General features: G+C 36.8%; 2 protein-coding genes and 1 long non-coding RNA gene across 3 annotated transcripts; 2 read left to right on the plus strand and 1 right to left on the minus strand.

The window, feature by feature from the left end:
* Positions 1-856: 856 nt before the first annotated feature.
* On the minus strand, positions 857-6,631 carry LOC121729870 (mitochondrial chaperone BCS1). The gene is made up of 7 exons (XM_042118536.1): positions 6,218-6,631; positions 6,000-6,139; positions 5,467-5,679; positions 4,682-4,820; positions 3,111-3,305; positions 2,548-2,685; positions 857-1,286 (listed from the first exon to the last, which is right to left on the minus strand). Exons 1-7 carry the CDS (start codon positions 6,538-6,540, stop codon positions 1,166-1,168), a joined length of 1,269 nt encoding a protein of 422 aa, XP_041974470.1. The 5' UTR covers positions 6,541-6,631; the 3' UTR covers positions 857-1,165.
* Positions 6,632-9,412: 2,781 nt separating this feature from the next.
* LOC121729545 lies at positions 9,413-23,544 on the plus strand. Its single transcript, XM_042118085.1, has 11 exons — positions 9,413-9,612; positions 10,349-10,567; positions 13,508-13,696; positions 14,628-14,786; positions 15,377-15,489; positions 16,571-16,700; positions 16,945-17,110; positions 17,900-18,046; positions 18,885-19,041; positions 19,995-20,184; positions 22,725-23,544. The coding sequence occupies exons 1-11, from the start codon at positions 9,431-9,433 to the stop codon at positions 23,542-23,544; spliced, it is 2,472 nt and encodes an 823-aa protein (XP_041974019.1). The 5' UTR covers positions 9,413-9,430.
* On the plus strand, positions 15,640-16,741 carry LOC121729884. The gene is made up of 3 exons (XR_006036025.1): positions 15,640-15,842; positions 16,024-16,128; positions 16,560-16,741. It is a non-coding gene; the product is annotated as an uncharacterized LOC121729884 (long non-coding RNA).
* Positions 23,545-23,775: the final 231 nt, after the last annotated feature.

Consider the following 23,775-nt stretch of genomic DNA (forward strand, 5'->3'; position numbering starts at 1 on the left):
TATTTATTACAAAATTGTTAAATACACGACCGGTTTCGAAAAAATCATCATCAGGTGTGTATTTTTTAAAATAAAGTGGAATAAGTGCAAGGAAAGTGTATAATTATTTAATTAAGAGATACAAGTAACATTAATTATTTAATTAATGTTACTTGTACTATCGAAGCAGCTTACTTCTCAGAAGTAATGTCAAATGTGTGCCTTACGCTCTGGAGTTAAGGCTGAATTTGTTATGTTAAATTTTGGTGACATTGGTGACCCTGACGTGGTAATGATGATGATGATGATGATGATGATGATGATGATGATGATGATGATGATGATGATGATGATGATGATGATGATGATGATGATGATGATGATGATGATGATGATGATGATGATGAATATATATTTGCATAGTAGCATATGCTTTCAGTTCTTAAAACAGTGCCTAAACCCCCAAACTTGTATTTATAAGGAATCCGGAGTTCTCTTAGTATCGGAACCATAATATACCTCGTTGCAAAATCTTGCGTTTTGGTAGCATATGCTTAGGATGCTTCTTATAAAACCAAAATCACCATGTTTCCATATAAATTTCGAGGAGTTCCCTCGATTACTCATGGATCCCATCATCAGGTCACCACTTTGTGAACATGGTACCAAATTGGAGTGAAACCTAATACAACAAAACAAAAATTTCGAAAATCGGTTCACAAACGGCGGAGCAGTCGTTGAACATACAAAAAAAAAATATATCCACAGCCGAATATATAACCTCCTCGCTTTTTGGAAGTCGGTTAAAAAAATTGAAACTCCAACATACACAAATCATGTTAACTTTTTTCACACAAGACATTGAAACAAGCTGAAGTACTATTTTGACAATTATATTTACAAACATTTTTCTAAGCTAAGCGCTCTTTAAACGAACGGCTATCGTTTGTCGATGTCAATGTTGACTGCAGTCAAAGCAATTTTTACCTGTAGTCGAAGCAAACGTCAACTGCAGTCAAAGTAAACGTCAACAGCAGCCAACTGCAGTCATGGCAAATATTAACTGCAGTCAAAGAAAACGTCAACTGCAGTCAAATCAAAGGCCAACTGCAGACAAAGTAACCATTAACAGCAGTCGTGAAAGAGCAGAGTGCCGTTCGTTCGTAAAGCTCTAATATATCACAGGTCAACCGAGTGTCCATATAGATTCAACATTGGCGAGGACCTCCTCTGGTGTGGAGTGTTTGTGGAACATGAAGTAACCCTGGATCTGCGCAGGGCTGACGTTCTTCCCCTGCTCCATTACCCTGAAACAATTACGTAGTAAATCCCAAGTGGAACGCAGGAGATATTTTATAGAGCCGAAAGGTTTGAAATTTTTTATTTGCGACAGGTCTTGAGTCTTGTCATAATATTATGTATAATCACAGGGCTATAATAAAATAATAGGGTTCGGTAGTACCGCTAGTTTTTTTAATTTTTGTATGGTTAATGAATGTACATTTATAATGTGTTTTACACTTATAACAACATTATCTCAGTTACTTTCAAATGAATTTGAACGAAAAGTTCCTTTATACTTCGCCGAATATTTTTTTTAGTTTATCGACTATTACTCAATAACTTATGAAGTCTTCCTAGCCGTTTTTTCCTTTTAAATTCAGCATATTTCCTACTCCCGTGAATTTTTTCACATTTCCAGAAGCCACCGTTTAAGGAACTAACGCTGTCATCATATTAAAAAAACGCCATTTTTGACAGCTCTCCTTTGCCAGCAGCGCCCCCGCCCACGTTCATAAGCCTTGTCGGACCAGCTGTCATCTGTCAAATTCAGTGGTCAAAGTTAGCCTTAACTATAACCATAACCTTGACTATAACTTTAACTACGCCTCTGGTGCGACCCACCCTAAATAATAATTTGAATTGTGGCTTGAAGGTGTCGGGCTGCCTGTACTTTTAATATTATATTTTTAAATGCAATGTCAAACGAAACCGAATTAGTTTTCATCTGTGTGAAAAATATGTGTACGTATACACTTACACAAGCATGATTTCTATGAGATTAAATTGTCAACGTGCGGCACGTGCCGACTGGACGTCAAAAAAGAGTGCTGCTGTCATGTATCACACGTCTCTTTTTACCACGCAGTGTTACTGATAGTGACATCTCTCTTGCTCAGGCTTTGTTTCTCTATTCCGCTAGGTATATTAACTTTATGGGCGAGACAGTACTTTAGGCAAATTTTACTGGTCGAGAACACTGTCTCGCCACTACTCGGTAGGTGTAATGACGCCCCTGTGACTGAATTGCTTCACACCATAAATAACAACTGCATTAGATGTAAGGTTATTACGACATATTTGCTAACTAAAAATTAACGATAATAACCGGCCAAAATAGGCCGGTTGCGTTTATCGTTCAATATTTTTTAAGCCATTGTGTAGTATATTATAGTTGACCATGCAAATAATTTACTTTATCGCTGGCCGCACAAATAACGGCCGCGAGCCGCATGCGGCCCGCGGGCCGCAATTTGTCGACGACGGCTAGGTATAAAATATACAAACTTCTTAGCGAATGTTCTAGAATGTTCCGCCGCTTCTTTGTAGAATCTTAGGAACATCAGCGCAACTTGTTGCTCGTCGCAGTAGCCGACGTACTCTTTCATGTCGACACGCCCCGGCCTTATTAATGCTGGATCCAACCTGAAAGTTTAATAATGGTTGACATTAAAATCCATACTCTACCTCTTCACGTCCAAATCGCTGAAACGATTTTGCTGAAATTTGGTGTGTGCTTTGAAATAGAATTTATCTCGGAAAACTGTACGGATCCCGCGCGGTAAACTAATTTTGGCGCAACATGGCGCAACGGAGATGCGGGCGTCATCTAGTGAATAATAAAAAGAGATACAACTATTTTTCGTTCGTCGGCCGTGGCTGTGTTCTAGTTAAATTACCTCATTATTCTTTGACTAAAATAAAGTATTAGTAGTTTAGAAGACTTACGTTTAATCAAAGTAAAGAAATAAATATTTAATGAAGGATTGATTAACTCAAACCTAGACTTCTTGTTTTTGTTACAAGTCGCAAATTTGCATTCTGCAGGTAGTTGTAAATGGAAAATATACCTTTCTAAATAATTCGTAGTCATAAATACGATCCGAGCTTCTGTGGAGGCGACACCATCTAAGCAGTTCAGAAGACCACTGAATGTAACTCTGTTTAGACCTTCGTAGGCTGCTTTTTGTTTGGCCGTGTCCTCTCGAGACACAAAGGCTGCGTCTATGTCCTCAAGCAGTATTATAGACTGTTGTGGTGCTACACTGGAAAATAAACAAGACATACTGCTATATATAATCAACTAGATGTCCCGCGCGGCTTCGCCCGCATAAATTAGGAATTTTACAGAAACCGTACATTTTCCCATAAAAAATATCTATACTCGTGTCGTGTGTATACGTGGTCTACTCTATATCTGTGCCAAATATTTCCATAAAAATTGCTCCAGTAGTTCGTGAGATAAACCCTTTCTAATATTTCCCCCGTTTTTCTCACATTTTCCTGAGATTCTTCGGTCGTATTAGTCTTAGCGTGATAATATATAGCCTGTAGCCTTACGCGATAAATGAGCTATCTAACACTGAAATAAGTTTTTAAATCTCGGACCCGTAGTTCCCGAGATTAGCGCGTTCAAGCAAACATAATCTTCAGGTTTATAATAAGTATTAAGTATAGATTTTTTTAAATTATCGCTTGACAAACTCGAGTCTCGGACTAAAAGCCTACGAAAATTACCAATAACAGGGTCATAATAGGCTCATAATCATGGGACGATGCATGGTATAATATGGTAGTGATGATGATGATGATGAATGTAATTTGCATAGTAGCATATGCTTTCCGTTCTTAAAACAACGCCGAAACTCCCAAACTTGTATTTATAAAGAATCAGGAGTTCTCTCAGCACCTTCCGAACCACGGTATACCAGGTATACCTCGGTGCAAAATCTTACTTGCTGGTAGCATAATATGCTTAGAATACTTCTCACGAAACCGAAGTCACCACATGTTCCCTATAAATTTTGAGGAGTTCCATCAATTAAGTAATCGATGGAACTCCTCAAAATTTATAGTGGTGATCTGATGAAGGATCTATAAGTATGGATCCTTCATCAGATCACCACTTTTGTGAATATAAGGCCAAATTGCGATGATACCCCATATACCAAAAGAAAAATTTTGAAAATCGGTTAACAATGGCGGAGTAATCGTTTAACATAAAACGAACATAACACCTCCCCCATTTTGAAAGTCGGTTCAAATTGTAGCCTATGTGTTTTTCTAATGTATAATCTATATTATTGTAAAGTTTCATTAAAATCAGTTCAGTAGTTTTTGCGTGAAAGAGTAACAAACATCCATACATCCACACATCCATACATCCATAAATCCAAACAAACTTTCGCCTTTATAATATTAGTAGGATTACCCTCTTTTGAAAACATTGTTTTACTGTATAGAGATTTAACTTATTTATTATTGTTTCCCTTTTGTATTGAAAGACTTTTCTAATGTTTTCACACAGACTGTTGCCATAGAATATGCTCAAGGTTTGTGGCATGTATAAACTATCTTCTTTTGAATGTAGTATATTTTTAAAACTCATTATTCATAAGATAATATTTTATATAAATGTTACCTTAGCAAATGGTTGAGCCTATCATCAGTAAGTCCTCGTTCGGACAAATTGAGCACACAAATATTATATTCCAGCTGGCCAGCTAAAGCCATGATGTATGAGGATTTTCCACAACCTGGTGGACCATGTAATAGATAGCCTGAAATAATACAAGAATAGATGTTATAATAATAGTATTTTAAAAAGATAAAACCAACTTCAAAATTGTATGTAGGTAATTAAGTAAGAATTAAAATTTCCTATCTCAAAAACTATTGAACCGATTTTGATGAAACTTGCAGTATTCCCTAAGTTGAACAATACCTAGTACAACAAAAAAAAAAGAATAACTTAAATCGGACTTGTAGTTCCGGAGATATGCGAACACAGACATAAAAACATACATACCTACACATACATTTGTAAAATTTGGCACATAATATTATGTTCAGACGCTGATATAGACTAAAATATATGAAAACTGGGCAATTCTGTAAATATAACAAACATTCAGGTCGAATTGATAACCTCCAGTTAAAAAAATATTTGTTACTTTGTGGTTTTTTGACTGAAGTTTATGTGTTCATTACTTCTGATGACAAAATATCAACCAATCAGCAATGCTATTAAATAGATAAATTTCTGTAAAAAAAATCTTAGAAACTGGACAAACAGATGTGTGTTGAATATTATAAATAAGTCTATGGACTTATTAGAACAAGTTTCTTTGTACTTTAAAAAATAATATTTTCTATTAAATAATTTCTATTAAATTTCTATTAAAAACTGTTTCCTCTCTGTCTTACCTCTTCTGTATGGTATTCCTCTATCTGTATACCAGCCAGGATTGTCAATGAAATCTAAGCAATCAGTTAATATCTTCTCAGCAAGACCAGCTCGGAGAACTACACTATGTAAGGGCCTCCTTTTCCGCGGATGTCCAAAAGGACGCCATTCCGAACCCATTGCTGTGTACATAACAGTCATGCCTTCATGCTGCTTTAAGGCCAAAGTTCTAGCTAAAAAACACAATCTTAGTATTAAAACTAATCATAGTAATAGTGTTTTGTGCAAATCCTTTGTTATAAAGAGAATTCATTTATTTATTAGTTAGGTTCATTTGGTCGCTGTAAAGCATTTGTGTACTAACCAACAAACATTTTTTTGTTAAGTTATGTATGCAGTCATGTTCTAAATGATTTGAAGAACATGACTACATTCATAACTCAATACGTAATTTTTTTGTGGGATAATACACAAATGCTTAGCAGCATCAATATTTTATGGGTAAGTATAATAAATTATAAGTACAATAATATGGCAAAATGATAATATTCACCATCTTCCAGAATATCATAATAGAGTTGTTTATTTCGACCAAAGGCTGTTAAGGTGACTGTTTCCCATGGAACACCCATGTGTAGATCTAGTGTATGTTGCTCTCTGGTACGATCTACTTTGATCCACGAACCTCGATACCTGAAATAGGATCACAAACATAATATTTTTATAATTTTTTAATAACCATAAAACTATGTTACTGGTAATATGTTATACCTAAAGAAGTGTTGGCCTACACTAGGTATAAAGTCGTATTTAGTTTTAATTTGCCCAGTATCTTTTTGCAGGAATGAGGTTTCTACACTTAGATGTTGGGTTTGTTTGGCGCCTTTCTGAGTTATCCATTGCAACAACCACTGGTAGGATTTATCTCGGCAGGGAACTTCAAGAGTTATCATACAGTGTCTTCGAAATAACATCACAGAGGTCTGGAAACCTTTTCGCAAGATCGCGGCACCGGCTCCAACGCTAAATAAGCCGAAACCGGCACCGAAATATGGGTTTTGGGACAAGGACGCCACATACTCGGAAATAGCCATTTCAGGAATATATATGACACTCAAAAATTATAATAATTCAGTCAATTTATAGTGAAGAAATTGTATTTTTAGTTACGACACCCATTGCACACACATGAAAATTGACAAATATGAAATAAAGTGACAGTTGACATTTGACAATCAGCTGATTTGCCTGTGTCAAAGTGACAATTTTTTTTAAAATAACATAGCGACTAAAGTCTAAAAGAGATTCCCAAACTGTGCGCCGTGGCGCTCTGGTGAGCCGTGGAAAGTGGAAACTGGAAAGGCAAGAGGGGCGCCGTAAGTCGGTCCTCCATAGTCCATCCCTATCTAACGACATCTGTGGCTCTGTTGGTAGCTCAAGCCGGGGGTCGCGGGTTCGAATCCCGCCGACGCGACGGAACAAAAAGTTTTAAAGTTCCTGGATCATGGATGTGTATCAAATATGTGTATAATATTATAATAAAAATCTTAAATATATTTTAATTAATTAATAGTTCCCACACCGGTTTCGGTGACGATGGCCGGTTTCATTGAAACCAGGCTAGCTACGCAGGAGTTTATATACGTTATAGTGCCCAAGTGTGTGCGCAGTACACAAGAGCACTCTCTATTCCTTTAAACGGAAAACCGACACGACCGGCGAGAGATCAGGCGCAGGACCTACTTTTTACATGCCCATCCGACACATGGATTATCTTAGTTGTCAGACAATCAGGTGATCAGCCTGCATTGTCCTAACCAAACTTGGAAATAACATGTTTCCAACGCGGGAATCAAACCCACAACCTCCGAGTCAAGAGCCGCGCTCTGTACCACTAGACCACGGAGGCGTCTTAAATATATTATGTATAGTATAAAAGTATTAAATTATATATTTCCGTTGTCTGGTACCCGTAACACAAGTCTTTCAGGTACTTAGCACGGGGCCAGACTGACGTGGTGTGAAGCTTCCATAGATATTTTTATCTAAAACCAGTAACCACAATTATTATAAAATAAAATAAAACTATTTATATGTAAAGCAGGTAGATCAGTAGTCCTCAACCTTTTTTTCATACGGGCCACAAACATGTGTTGGTCTTATTGTCGCGGGCTGCAACAAATTTTTTTAGGGTGAAAAAATAACGTTTTTCAAAGACTAGAAATAAAACATAAGAGTGTGACTTATGATCTACGAATAGTATTTTTTAAAAAGCTTTTATTTAGCTTGCTCTGTATGTATGTAAGTATGTATATTCGAGTGAATTTTTTTTATTCGTATGACGATACGCGGAATGTTAGGCTGCGTTTCCACCAGAATGTGTTGCGAGGAACGTGTTTTTGAGAACCAATAGAATCGCTTCATTTACGTTATCTCGCTCAGCGCAGCGATTCTATTGGATAATAGTGAGGGAGCCCTAGGAGAAGAAGCTGGTCTTAATGTGCTATAAACTATAAGACCTAGGTATATTCTACTGTTGAAACCATAAAGTTAATATACCTAGTTAACTTTATGGTTAAAACTTAGTAAGTAGGTAGGTATATTAATAAAAAAATTCGGGGTCCCCGTATTACAGATACTTAAAATCTTGATAGTATATCTGAGTTAAAACCAGAGATATGCAAATCCGCATACGTGTGACTTGTGAGGTCACATTGTATGGATAGGTCTTTAAAAATGATTTAGAGGTTTCTCGTCATCAATACCATTTTTCTCTTATGTGGCAAAAATTAAGTATTTATTTTAAAATTAATCAAGTTAAATCACAATTTAGATAGAATTACATACCTGCAGATAACTATTGTAATTTGTTTACGTAGTAATTATAAGTGTTTTAATAAAAGCTTATGCCCGGTTGGGGTTACCCTATAATGTGCGTGCGGGTCACGCGACCCCCATGTGGCTGACGGCTGACGGCATATCATCACGATTTATATTGTACGCTCTTTGCTTACTTTTATTAAATGCTGCCTTTAAACATTTTTTAATCCTAAATATTAAGGAAGTAGGATAATTACAGCTTTGAGAATACCAGGTAGTATACTGGGTAGTACCTAGGTATAGGGTTTATTTTGTTTTTAAAGACTGTATAAAAATGAAATCCCTTCTAAAGCAACACAAGGCAGAATCTTTTCTGCAGGCTTGATAGAAAGGTTCTTTTACAAAAGGGCGTCAACAAAAAGCTCTTTTTTTTTCAACAGAAATTCAACAAAAAGAAAATGAACGACTAATAAAAATGATTTATATACGTAGGAGAGCACGAATGGGCCGGCTCGACCGGAGAAATACCACGTTCTCACAGAAAACCGGCGTGAAACAGCGCTTGCGCTGTGTTTCCCTTCTTCCCTACCCTCCCCTATTCCCTTCCCCACCCTCCCCTATTCCCTTCCCTAACCTCCCCTATTCCCTTCCCCACCCTCCCCTATTCCCTTCCCTTCCCATCCATACCCCCCCTATAACCCTATTCCCTCTTAAAAGGCCGGCAACGCACCTGCAGCTCTTCTGATGCTGCGAGTGTCCATAGGCGACGGAAGTTGCTTTCCATCAGGTGACCCGTTTGCTCGTTTGCCCCCTTATTTCATAAAATAAAAAATAAAAAAATATCGGCTTCGACCAAAAACGGTGCGACACCACAATGAATATCCCTCCAAATTTTTCTTACCCACTCAAATAACGAAACTTTTTTAACACGCTTTTATTAGCTTGGGCTGTATGTAACGGAATCTTTGGGTATGATTTTTACCTAGGTACCTAGGTAATTAATTCGAAACTTAGCATACGCGGTAGTAAGGGCCAATGATAATGCAATTTTTTTTTCAAAGTGTGTTTTTTTAGTTTTTTTTTTAACTATTATTTAAATGAAATCCCTATGGCCATGGCATGGGTAACATGTTGTGTAAGATAATTTTCATTTTTTTAGGTTTAATGCAAAAAGTTGTTTTAATTTTAGGTATCGATACGTATGCGAACCATAAAGATATGTCGGAGTTCTGTAAACGTAAAGTCTCACCGTCCATGCTGTTTGGATCATCACTGGATGATAGTCATTTAAATGTAATTTACTATTCGAAGCTGAATGTGCCATATAGCTGTATGGTCACTATAAGGTACTTAAAGATATAACAATAATTTGAAATACCTAAGTCTAAGGCCCCGTTACGTAGACAGTTAAAGTTAACCATATCATAGGTTATCTAAATCATAGACTTATTTATATACATGACCTAAATATTATGTCATCTTTCTCGTTCTTATATCGTTTATGAAAAATTAAAGTGGACCTGTAAAGTATCTAGTCAATAAAGATCTAAAATCTAAATGACAAAGACATAAGAAAGAGAGAGTTCTTAACTTAATCCGTTATAAATAAGTAGTTATAATTAAACGAACTAAACCTACGAACTGTACCCTAGGTACATATTTTCTTTTTAGTTGATTATGATTAAATACAAGGTGTAATAAAACAAAGTGATACTGATAATAATGTACTAATGTAGGGTATATAATATGTGTTTCTTATATAGATAATAGAGCTTACTATGAAAGTACCAGCGCTGAAAAATATTTTTTTGTGATTTGTATGGAAAAGCGCCTCAGTGATATAAATTTGCCCTAACAAAAGTTTTGAAAAAGTTACTCTTTTAGCGTTGCTCTTTTACAGTGAACTCTATATACAGGGGTCTCATATACACCCTAAAGTATTATCATTTAGTTTTGTTACACCCAGTATAGTAGATTTATTATTTACCTACATTAACTTTAACGATTAGGTAAGTATAGAAAAACTAAGCAGCTAATGACTTTCGGGGATCGCCGATTCATCGCAAACTTATACAATTTCAGGACGGAACCACCATACGTCATAGTGTTAGTGATTGACGTGGTAAGTGAGGTGGACTTGAGAGAAGTGTGTGCAACGAACCGAGAACCGATGGCCGTGTACCACGTGGTGCCGGCTTACGGCGGCTACTGGGGGTCGCTGCCTGAACATCTCATGACTAGGCGCAAGACCAATCACACGAGGGCTTATACGATTAAAACCACCACGCAAACTGCCACTAGGTAAATTAGCAACGGCTATTATTGACGACCTCTGTGGCTCATTGGTTGAGTATGTGGCAGATCAAGCCGGGGATCGCGGGTTCGAATCCCGCCGACGGAACAAAAAATTTCATTGTTCCCGGGTCTGGATATGTATTAAATATGTGTATGATATAATAAAAATCCTATATAATATATATGTATTACTAAAGGTATTAAATATATTTCCGTTGTCTGGTACCTGTAACACAAGTCCTTCAGGTACTTAGCACGGGGCCAGACTGACGTGGTGTGAAGAGTCCATACATAGATATTTATTATATTATCTATAATACTAATATTATAAATGCGAAAGTGTATCTGTCTCATGTCTGTTACCTCTATGCCCAAACCGGTGAACCGATTTTGTTGGGCATAGAGATAGTTTGAGTCACGAGAAAGGACATAGGATACTTTTCATCCCGGAAAATGTACGGTTCCCGCGCGATAAACGAACTTTGGCCCAACGGAGTTATTTTAAGATAAGTTGATTAAAGTTGTAAACTACGCACTACGCACATAACTTTGTATGTCTTGTTGCAAGAATCTTGTAGATAAAATCTAATTTTATTCGCAAGAAAAGTTCATGTTTACATATTATAGGGTTGCCACCTTTTATTTAATTTGATTTTTATAAAGTACTAGCTGTTGCCCGCAATTTCGTCCGCGTGAATGTATGTTATTAAAATCGAGATTTAGAAAATTTAACACCCATCTACGACTCTTTTATTTGGATCTATATTACACACGACATGTTTAATTTAATTCACCTCAGATACTTATCGTCTTGAAAAATCCTTTCTTCGAAGGTAAACAAATTGGAATTTGTTGTGTTAGACTGTTGCCAATAATGACAAAAAACGCTTGAAGGCACCGATTAAGTTCCTATGGTTCCTATAGCGCTGTCCACGATATCACCGTAGTATGCGACATCAGATTTACACTGTATGTTGTCTAGCATTGTAGTTATTTCGTCTTGGCAGAAAAAACTCTCCCAGAGAACATGATGAGAGGTTTATTCAAACATACTGCCTTCGGTCGTACATATTCTACCATTTATACGTGGGAGAGCCATGCTTCGGCACGAATGGGCCGGCTCGACCGGATAAATACCACGTTCTCACAGAAAACCGGCGTGAAACAGCGCTTGCGCTGTGTTTCGCCGAGTGAGTGAGTTTACCGGAGGCCCAATCCCCTAACCCCTACCCTATTCCCTTCCCTACCCTCAACTATTCCCTTCCCTATTACTCTATTCCCTCTTAAAAGGTCGGCAACGCACTTGCAGCTCTTCTGATGCTGCGAGTGTCCATGGGCGACGGAAGTTGCTTTCCATCAGGTGACCCGTTTGCTCGTTTGCCCCCTTATTTCATTAAAAAAAAATAAAAAAAATATATATTTCTATGTGCTCGAACGATGCTAGTAACTTAGATCCGTAAAGTTTGACTTTAAAATTTCCATGGCCGGTAACGATTAGGAAAAGTTTTAAAGATCGACCTTTGCTAGAATCGGTAATTACTTTGGTTGTCGTTGTAAATTTCGAGGAGTTCCTTCAATTCCATTACTTATCAAGTTACCGTTTTTAGGGTTCCGTACCCAAAGGGTAAAAATGGGACCCTATTACTAAGACTTCGTTGTCTGTCCGTCTGTCTTCTCCAGGCTGTATCTCAAGAACCTTTATAGCTAGGGTTCTGAAATTTTTACAGATTGTGTATATCTGTTGCCGCTATAACAACAAATACTGAAAACAAAATAAAATCAATATTTAAGGAGGGCTCCCATAAAACAAACATGATTTTTTTGGCCTTTTTTGCTCGATATCAGTAATGACTACAGGCAGGCAGTTGAAATTTTCACAGAATCCTTAATTATATGTGTACTTTAACAACTAATAATATAATTAGAATATAATTAAAGTTTAAGGGGGGCTCCCATACAAAAACACAACTTTTGGCCTATTTTTTCTCTATAGCGGTACGGAACCCTTCGTGCGCGAGTCCGACTCGCACTTGGCCGATTTTATTGTAAACATGGTATCAAATTCTTGCAATCTATACTTACAACAAAAAACTAATTTTGAAAATCTGACCACAAACAGCAAAGTAAACATTAACTCCTCCTTTTTTGAAAGTCGGTTAAAAAAAGTATCTAAGATGTTGACCAGGGATGTAAGGTATCATCATGCCCAAGTTCATTAAAATCGGTTCAGCGGATTCAGAGATTAGCCTGTACAAACAGACAGAGAAACAAAAATGTCAAAAACAGTTAAAATGTGTTCTACTCGTATTACTCTTCTAACATGCCCCTGACTCGTTTTTTTTCAAGTTTATTTTCAATGTACAAAAATTTTACCTCTACGATTTTATTATAAGTATAGATATAGATATATAGATATTTTATCAAAATCGAATTAGTGGTCGTATCCCCCTGGGGATACTCTAAGTTACGGAAAAACAAAGGATAGTTTAACCCATTTGTCAATAATTATTATTATTATGCATATGCATCAAAAGACCGCGTCCGGAATACCACCCTGCGTTCCCAAACGAAGCTCGTTGACGTAGGCAGAAAGGCAGCTAGCCTTAAGTGGAGCTGGGCAGAGCACGTCTCCCGTATGCACCCGGACAGGTGGGCGCGTCTAGTTTCGGAGTGGCTACCGAATGGTCGGCGTAAAAGAGGCCGACCCAAGAAAAGGTGGCGCGACGAACTAGATGCGTTTGATAAAGAGTGGCCAACAACTTCACAGGATCGTGAACTTTGGAAAGAGAGAGGGGAGGCTTTGCCCAGCAGTGGGACACTGTAGGCTGATAATAATATTAATAATAATAATAATAATGCATCTATATATTTTTTAAATGATTTTTAAGTTAGAAGTTGTGCAACGTAGACATTAAAAGTAAAAAATGAAACTAGGCGAATTTTCAGTTCAGTGCAGGAAGAGGAAGAAGAAAATAATACGGAAATATATGATACAGAGAAAATACCAACTTGGGCGGATGATTTTGTAGTCACAAAAGAAATACCTTTGATGAACATCTCCGGAAACTTCCAATTAGTGGACCGGCCCATACAACACGTTCAGGACTTGCTGGACGACGATGACGTCACACCCAAGTATGTATGTCTATTATAATATACGGGATAAATTAATACGGTAAAGTGCGAGTCGTGTTTGTGCGCGAACATTTCCGTAATATTGACGGCAATAGAAATACATCTTTTGTAAAAATAAATGTCTTTCTATCGCGGTTCTAGAGAATATAGGTAGGGCTTGGATAGATAGAAGAACAAACAGACAAACAGGGAAGTATTAGTAATACTAATACCTGCTGGTAACAATACAAAGTTTAATGCCAGATTTACATTATCTTAGTATTTAGCAAAGTGTTTTAGGATAGTGCAATATGTATCCGGTGCGTCAGAGGGTGATTATCTTCTACTTTAAGAATTTTTCTATGGGTTATTATATTATATACTTTTTATTTTTATAGTACTTTAGTTGAAACATGTTAACGCTACTTGCTACGTAAAGTTCTACTTGAATTTCAAGTTCAATCAAAATATAATCGCTTTTTATCGTATTCTGTTTGTTCTATAAAGGTGCCCATACACGGGACAATTTGTCGTTTCGATCGATCGTGAAGGAAATCGTCCGATCGATATTTTGACCATAAAATCGCTTGCAATACTGCTGCACACGTAAAATTTTTCGTCCGATTTTAACATCGAGGCGCAAATCGTTACGATAGTTGTCCCGTGTATGGCCACCTTTTCTAGTATTTTGCGTAGAATAGCACGTATTTAGCGATGTCGTTGCGCGTTCGTGGCGTCGAAATGATACTCCACTGTAAGAAATGCAGACTTGCCTTTCAAGTTGTACTAAAATACTCTCGTAAACACTAAGATATTAAATACAAATCGGACCTAACATCAAACGCGGACTAACTAACTCAAATCAAACACAGTCAGACTTTTAAAGAGTCATCTCTAGTCTAAACAGTATGCAATATGTTTTCTAAAATATAATTCCACGGAAATATTTCAGAAAAGGTGAAGACTATGTTACCTCTCTCGTACCGCTAGTGAAGTTTTCTCCAAACACGCAGACAGGACGACTCATGCATTTTAACACTAGCGATGGGGATCCTTTCTTCCAACTCGTCAATTATAATACGAGACAAGACAGTATTACCATGGATCCAAGGTGTGTAATTACATAGATTCTAATATTCTTTGTCAAATTCTTATTTAATCTTTTGTATAGTAATACAAGTTATCGTGTACAAGTATGAGGCCTTTAGAAGCTGCAATGTTATTGAACTTTAGGTAAATAATAAGTAATTTATAACATCTTTTTTTTATGAAATAAGGGGGCAAACGAGCAAACGGGTCACCTGATGGAAAGCAACTTCCGTCGCCCATGGACACTCGCAGCATCAGAAGAGCTGCAGGTGCGTTGCCAGCCTTTTAAGAGGGAATAGGGTAATAGGAGAGTTTAGGGAACAGGGGAATAGGGAATAGGGGAGGGTAGGGAAGGGAATAGGGTAGGGGATTGGGCCTCCGGTAAACTCACTCACTCGGCGAAACACAGCGCAAGCGCTGTTTCACGCCGGTTTTCTTTGAGAACGTGGTATTTCTCCATTCGTGCCGAAGCATGGCTCTCCCACGTATAAATCTAATAATTACCACGACATAGTTAATGATTTTGCGAAGATCTTACGTTGTATATATTATGAATTTAATTAAGCTGCTTAATTTATTTTTATAATAAGCACATAATATTTTTATTTCAAGGCTTTTATTTACTACTGAACGCACGAAAGTATTGACAAAAAAAAGTAAATGGGTGGCTAACAGATGGAAACATTTCAAAAAAAATAAATACAATAATTTAATGAGAAGTACAAGTAATAATCATTATTATAATAGGTAACATTTTTACATTAAAAACTTGCTCTACTTTCTAGCAATGTATTTCTTTCATAATATTCTGTTACTATAGTAAACTGAGAATAGTATTTATTTTAAAAATTACATAACACTTTCAGACATTTTAAGCCTAGGACTACGAATAAAATGTACCATACTCTTAAGGTATTGCGAGAAAATCATTCTAAGTGGAGGATAACTACAAATAATCCATGGAAAATGAATAACTCTATAGACAACGTGAAGAAAACTAAAACAGACACTGAGAAAAATACGCCTTTAAAATCAGATTCAGTAAACAGTGTTTCTCTGATGGTTCTTTCGACTGCAGGTAATTGTATTATAGAGATTGGTGGGGTAAGACAGGGTACCAGATGTTCAGAGCATATTAGCTTTTATCGACAAGACAATATCAGTTATAGTGCTCTGATCTCATAAGGTTTCGGTTCCTAAAACCTCTAAACTTATTTCTGTAGAGTATCAGAACTCACAAAATACTCACAAAATTGTAGGTGAAAATTCCGAGGAAAACAAGAAAGGGGTTTTCGTAACAAACGGAACAAATAAAGGAACGAGCATTGCAAAAGCTAAAACTGCATGGACACAAACAACAACGCGTAAGTTAGTAATTTTTATGTTCATACAAAATTATTATTAAAACGTGAAAGTGTAAGTATTTGTCTCTTATCTGTTCGTGTTGTAGCCACAGAACAAATTTTGATAAAAATTGGTATGTAGAAATCGGAAACACTAAAAATTACATAGGATAGCGGAGAAATTGCGGAAAAATATGTAATACCGACACGATAAACGAATTCGCGCAACATCTTTGTATTACTACCGCACTCAGAGACATTTAATGATGATTAAATTTCAATTTAATGGATAGTTTGACAGATAATTTATTATATGTAATGATAATAAAATCTTAATTTAATTGCAGTAAAGTAAATAATATTCATCTCTGAATACGGAAGTTAGTATGGTAGAGCTAAGTATTTAGAGAAGAAGTTTCTTATAAAGAACATAAGAGTAGCTTTGTTTCTAGCCCCGTCACAGGTAAGTTGGTGAATCGTGAGTCGTGGGAGAACATTGTGAAGGTGGCTCCGGCGCTGGCCAGCTGGCTAAGCTCCACACAACTTCCAGATAGGCATCATGGAGCTCACTTGCCGAAAAATTATGGCAAAAGGTAAGTTTAAATATTATTTTATCGCTAAATCTCCACGTAGATCCGGCTAGTGCTAATAATAATGACCCTCACTCATTTTCAAACACAATATCACAATTCACAAACAGCTAGTTCGGCTCTAAAATTTTTAGGCCCCAGAAAAACTCTTTAAATCTTACCTGCTGAATAGAGAATGTGTAGAATGGTTGTTTATTGTATTGATTAATTATACTTATTTATATATTTATGTTGGCTAAATTAACAGAAGTAAGAAGTCATTCAGACCGATAAACATCGAGTTAGCGGAGCCGCGCCACCTGGACGCCAGTATCGTGGACTACGTCGACAATATACAACTCAACAGCATTTTCATGATGATGAACTACAACATGCGCATGCTGGATAACTTCGAGATGACTGACGATGACATGGTAAAAACAATATAATTATTGTCACTAATTTTATGAATGTGATAGTTCAATTTATACTATCAGAGAAGTTGATTCATAGACAAATAGCGGACCTACGTATTTTGGTCGGGTTTTGTCAAGCCCAGCCCACAGTTTGTAACCAACATTGAATTGACGAAAACCGACCAAATGCGACGTAGGTCCGTCGACTGCCAATGAATCAATTTCTTCGGTAGTACCTTTCAAGAAAGGCTAAAAGCTATTAATCAAAATTTGATGGGTATAGAACATAAAGTTAATATACCTAGCGGAATAGAGCAACAATCTCGAGCTGTCAAACGAAACCGAAATTGGTTTCATCTGTGAGAAAAATATGTGTACGTATACACTTACACAAGCATTCTATGAGATTAAATTGTCAACGTGCGGCACGTGCCGACTGGACGTCAAAAAAAGAGTGCTGCTGTCATGTATCACACGTCTCTTTTTACCACGCAGTGTTACTGATAGTGACATCTCTCTTGCTCAGGCTTTTATTTCTCTATTCTGCTAGGTATATTAACTTTATGATTGACATAAACCGACCAAATACGACGTAGGTCCGTCGACTGCCTATGAATCAATTTCTTCGGTGGTATCTTTCAAGAAATGAAATTTGATGGGTATAGAAGTAGTTTATTATTACACAGGTAATAATCAAAGTATCTACGGGATTTTTAACAGGCAATAAGACACATGTAAGATTTTGCTTTAAATTTTATAATAATTAAACTTATAATTAATAAATTATTTATGTTGTTGGGTTTTTAGGTGACAGGCAGAAAGTTGATGCAGAATTTGACGAGCAATAAAGGAGAACTGATAGTAAATATTTGCGACCTGCGACACCAGGGGAAAACCGAGTGGGTGAAGGTACTGAACACGTCGGGAATTATAGTTGCAGTTAATAATTTTACAGTAAGTGTATTTGTTTCTAAATATTCAATTGTAGTTATAGTTTGCCAAAATAAAGCCAGTGATATTTAAATTTTTTACATAGACCTTGTATTTTGTGTGTAAACTCTAAACCACTCAGGCATTTGAGTTTAATTTAATATTTGAGCGACATTCAACACTCAATCATTAATTACTTTAAATTAATCTTAATTTATACTTCATCGCGTAGTTGTTTCGGAAATTAATATATTTTGGCCATTAGTAACTAAGCTGCAGCAAAAATACTACCATAGAATATAATATAAAATATAGAGAAACGCTACGTTGTCTACGAAGACGCTACGTCGCGTCGTCTACGAAGACGCCTACGCTGCTACGAAGATCTACGCTACGCCGATATCGTTTCAACGTCGTAGGCCGTAGCGTAGATCTTTTGACTAATACAACGTTGTTTACAACGTTGTACTAGTCTAGAAAAATTCGTCAAAAGCTGTTAAAATTATTTTCATAATTTATTTAAAAAAAAAGGAAAAATACAAAGTAGAACAATATTTATTTTTCAAAAAATTTGGAGACCATGTTGGTCAATGTCCAAGTTTTTGGAATATTTTCACAATTTGAATTTAAATCGATTTCTTATTCGCATACCCAGAAATTTTGAAACTATTATGGTCAAACTCTAAGTTTTTAGATCGCCAACAAATATATGAATAAACATTAAACAACAACTGCTGATGCATTGTACCGTATTGGATTAAAACATGTAACTTACATACAGCTGTATGTTTACATTGCAGTGCTAGTGCAGTACACTTTTTTGCCAACCACTGTATCAATATAAGCACTTTTCTGTTTACAGCTGGACCACTTGAGGTTGATAGTGACTCCAGGTCTTCCGCTGTTCAAGCCCGAGGAGCAGTGCCTGGGGGAGCAGACGGAGTGTCGGATCAACGACACGCGCGTTTGCATCAGCCGCACCCTCGCCTGCGACTCCGTGCCCAACTGCGGCTCGAACTGTACGTACTGTCAGTAGATTCTAAAGCAGGCCATTAACACAATGGTGTATCTGACAGATTTGTCTGTGCAGTTACGCCTGTCAGGCAAAGTTGAGGCAAACCGCACAATTCTGTAACATACGCGCTCCGGTTTACCTAAACAGTTGACTTGTTTAGGCAAACCTGTCAGGTACACCCTTGCGTGTATGGCCTGCTATAGGCAGATTACAGTCCTGCGTAATTTGGTCGCGTTCTGTCAAACCCAGCCGACGGAATACGACTCATATTAAGTTGACATAACCTGACCAAATGACGTAGATCCGCCAACTGCCTATGAATGAATTTCTTCGATAGTACATTCAAATTACTTCACCAGCACCTCCACAAGTTGGCCAGGTTAATATATAGCAGATAGCGGACTTAGTAACTCGAGCCGAGCAGAGTTAAGTCCAGCCGACATATCACAAACCTACGTAATTGTGTCGGTTTGATTAATCCAGCCATCCATCCAGATAATCACAAGTCACGACCAACACTTGACATAGGCCGACCAAGTAACCTAAGTACGCTCTGCCTATATGAAGCTCATAGTATAAATAAAGTAAATATTCGAAACTAAATGTTGCCCGCATGCGCAGATTTATCATGCGAGAACCGTACATTTTTCTTTGCCCTTAAAGAATTCTCATCTTTTACTCAGTGATTTTAAGTATGCTATTAGTAAGGATGAGAATACATATTAAATTATACACAGTACGTACAACTCCTACGTATATTCAGCAACAAACGACGAGGACCGCGTGACGTGCGCGCTGAGGAGCGGGCGGGGTGCGATGAGCGTGTTGGCGGCGGCGCTGGCCTGCCTGGTGCTGGTGGTCGCGGCCGCCTACTCACTGTATCACTGGGTGTCACGCTGCGTGCCCAACGTCGCCCAGGCCTCGATACATAGTCTGATAACTCCAACGTATATTCAGCGACAAACGACGAGGACCGCGTGCATTGCGGGCTGAGGAGCGGGCGGGGTGCGATGAGCGTGTTGGCGGCGGCGTTGGCCTGCCTGGTGCTGGTGGTCGCGGCCGCCTACACGCTGTACCACTGGGTGACGCGCTGCGTGCCCAACGTCGCGCAAGCCTTCTTCGTCTACACCGACCAGTCTGAAAACACGTGAGATCTTTGAGATATTATCCACACATCCGACGCGCGTTAACATGGCAAAAGCTAAAGCTTTTGCCATGTTAGCGCGCAACATGGCAAAAGCTTTGACAATTATCCTAAAGGATAATTGTCTTGCGACGGCTGCCGTCGTTGTAACACGTTCCGTGTTTCAACCATTTCCATATACCCGCAGCATCAGAGAAGACGCAAATTTTCCGAACGCTTCTTGAAAGTCTTCGTAAATACCGCCAGCGACATATTATTATTATTCTAATGTGAAGAATTATTTGCTTATAATTATTAAGGACGCTATCACATTTTTTCACAAATATCAGCGATTTTCAGGTACTATTTTTAAGAATTAGGAGTCACACTGCAAGGATATTTTGGTTTTAAATGAAATATAATATATTCATCTCCACTTTGCGTTGCGCGCTAACATGGCAAAAGCTTTGACAATTATCCTAAAGGATAATTGTCTTGCGACGGCTGCCGTCGTTGTAACACGTTCCGTGTTTCAACCATTTCCATATACCCGCAGCATCAGAGAAGACGCAAATTTTCCGAACGCTTCTTGAAAGTCTCCGTAAATACCGCCAGCGACATATTATTATTATTCTAATGTGAAGAATTATTTGCTTATAATTATTAAGGACGCTATCACATTTTTTCACAAATATCAGCGATTTTCAGGTACTATTTTTAAGAATTAGGAGTCACACTGCAAGGATATTTTGGTTTTAAATGAAATATAATATATTCATCTCCACGTCTATACTATAAAAATATTATAGCCGCATACAAAATTTTCACATAAATCTGGGAGCACGGCAGTGCTCCAGCCAACCTTTTTAGCAAAGGCACGGCCGTAGCATACTTTTCTCGAAGCGGTTCGCGGCTTTTTCACACCCCCTTTATCTTCGATGTTAACAAAGCTAAGGATTTAGAATTTCAGTGACTAGGAGCAAGTATTAAATAGTTTTAAATTTAAATAGTTTTAAGCTAGTGCTTAGCCTCCAAATTACATAACATTTCAATAAATAGTTTAATAGTTACGGATGATCAAAGTTACTACATTTTGTCACTCACTGACTGACAGATCATCAAAATTCTAAGGTACTTCTAGCAGACTTAGAACCTTGAAATTTGGCAACAAGGTAGGTCGTTATCCACAATGAAAGGAAAAATTATGAAACTGGCCAAGTGCGAGTCGGACTGGCGTACATAGGGTTCCGTACCGTAAATTTGTATGGGAGCAGTAAATCACAAATTGTACTTTTTATTACTTATTATTAAAGTTGAAATACAATTAAGTATTTTCTGAAATTTTCAAAAACCTTACTTTTACCATTATGGATATAAGATTCAGTGAATTTATCAATAGTTTTCTTTATTTTATAATTATTATAGTGGCTTGGCAATGAGCACAAGATAAACATATATAAAACTTCATATTTGGAAGTCGGTTAAAAACACTTTACGCTTGCCGTTTGTGTAAATATGAACTAATATTTACACAAACGGCAAGCGTAAAGTATTTTAACCGACTTCCAAAAAACGAGGAGGTTGTATGTTCGGCTGTGGTTTTTTTTTGTTAGTATGTAACGACGCATATGGTACCCAATAAATCCAATCAGTCGCTGATTATTTCTCTAGTGCTCTTTGCTTCAATCTTATAGTCCAACTTACAAGACTATTAGCTTTTATAGCGACAACAAAAGTACATAATTTGTAAAAAATTAAAATATCTAGCTATTGAGGTTATCGAGGATATCAATAGTTTTCTTTATTTTATAATTATTATAGTAATAATTATAAAATAAAGAAAACTATTGATAAATTCACTGAATCTTATATCTTTAAACGAGCAATTCTTGTATATATATATAATTGGAATCTCGGAATGGGCTCCAACGATTTTCATGAAATTTAGTATATAGCGGGTTTCGGGGGCGATAAATCGATCTAGCTAGGAATCATTTTTAGAAAATGTCATTTTATACGTGTTTTATCGAATACCGAGCAAAGCTCGTTCAAATAACTAGTGTTGATTTAAATTACATAATAAGTTGAAGGCTTGGCTTGAATGTGATCTGAAAACTTTTTACGATAGATATATTGCATGGCTATGCAATATTTTGCTTGGCTCCTTTTTATATTTAATGTTTTGGTGGAATACGTTTTAACCATCACAATAATCACAAAAAATGGGGTTTGATTAGGTACCATTATAGCTAAATACACTGAAGTAAGGAAAATAAATATACAATAAAATTGTTGTTTAATTAGTCCCCTGTACGAATAGCTAATTATTTTATATAAAAATAAATAACATTTCCACTTATAAGAAAAATAAGAAACGCTCTCAAATTTCTTCATACATTTTCGCCCTATCAAGAACGCGGCGAGCGTCGTAACCGCCACTGTACAAGGCGCGCTGATATTGAATAATATTTTAATGTCCTTAACGTCGATATTCGTACTGACCTGCTAATTTTTGTAATAATTTTTGTGATAGCGTCCTTAATTTAACATTTTAATTATTTCAGGCTTCTTCTGCACACAGTAATGCGATCACCTAATGATATAGATGTGGAACCGGACCCCTCACTTTCTGGACAATTCTCTTTCGTAGACCTTACTAGTCCTGATTTGGAAAATATTAAGGATGAAAACGTATGCAAAAGGCTACTAAGAAATTGGTGGTGTTGCATGTATAGCTGCAATAAAATAAAGAAAGTATCAGACAAAACGATACGAAACTCTAAAGTTATTGAACAAATAGAACTTACGGAGAAAGAATTAAAGAAAATAATGCCACAGAAAGATGAAATAATACAAACAGAAAGTAGTCTGGAAATGAAAAATATTATTTTTTACGATACAGTAGACGAAGGTCATAATGACAACGTTAAAGCAAGCAAAGAATCAGATTTTATGAAATATGTTAACGAAAGAGCTAAAACTTTACGTAGGAGCCTAGGATCAGAAAATAATTTAGCAAGTATTTCACCAGAAGTATTGCAAAGTATCACTGAAGAAGAATTAGAAAATACTGTTTACGAGCGAAAAGACAAATTGCCAGAACAAAAAAGACAACCTAAGACAAACAAACGAACCAAACCTGCTGAAATTAATCCTATTGAATCAATAGAAAAACACTTGAGATTTCTTGAAAACCCTACGCTTATACCTGATCTACCTGACCAAAGTGATTCACAAGATATTGATTATTACAATCGACCCTCCGTTAGTGGCATAAACTCCAGAGGACCGTCCAATATTGAAGCTAAAGGGAGTAAAGAGTTTAGTAGAAATTATTGGAAATTACCTATAGGTAAAAAATCTAAGAAACCGCCTAAGAAGTAGGGTAATGTATAAACTGTATTTAATTAAATTTTAAAACCTTGATGCATTTATATTTTTTAAACACACAAAGTGCTCAACATTTCAATAATGTTCATAAATAGAACCAAATAATAAGCCTGTAAATAAAAGTTGAAATCAAGGCTGCTCAACCTTTTTTACAGTGGGGTCAAACGGTGGATTCCGACCTTTATAGCGGGCCATTAACTTAGGCTTAATTAAATATAATACCAA

This window comes from Aricia agestis, chromosome 8, assembly GCF_905147365.1.
Source record: "Aricia agestis chromosome 8, ilAriAges1.1, whole genome shotgun sequence".
NCBI classification, from domain to species: Eukaryota; Metazoa; Arthropoda; class Insecta; order Lepidoptera; family Lycaenidae; genus Aricia; species Aricia agestis.

What these genes read in the sequence shown, in the direction of transcription:
- LOC121729870 (XM_042118536.1), bottom strand. Translation starts at nt 6,540, where the DNA reads ATGGCTATTTCCGAGTATGTGGCGTCCTTGTCCCAAAACCCATATTTC. An exon ending in GTAGGCCAACACTTCTTTAG is followed by an intron (nt 6,140 to 6,217) that starts GTATAACATATT and finishes ATCCTATTTCAG; the next exon opens with GTATCGAGGTTCGTGGATCA. An exon ending in TTATGATATTCTGGAAGATG is followed by an intron (nt 5,680 to 5,999) that starts GTGAATATTATC and finishes TGTGTTTTTTAG; the next exon opens with CTAGAACTTTGGCCTTAAAG.
- LOC121729545 (XM_042118085.1), top strand. Translation starts at nt 9,431, where the DNA reads ATGCAAAAAGTTGTTTTAATTTTAGGTATCGATACGTATGCGAACCAT. An exon ending in ACCACGCAAACTGCCACTAG is followed by an intron (nt 10,568 to 13,507) that starts GTAAATTAGCAA and finishes GCGAATTTTCAG; the next exon opens with TTCAGTGCAGGAAGAGGAAG. An exon ending in GACGATGACGTCACACCCAA is followed by an intron (nt 13,697 to 14,627) that starts GTATGTATGTCT and finishes GAAATATTTCAG; the next exon opens with AAAAGGTGAAGACTATGTTA.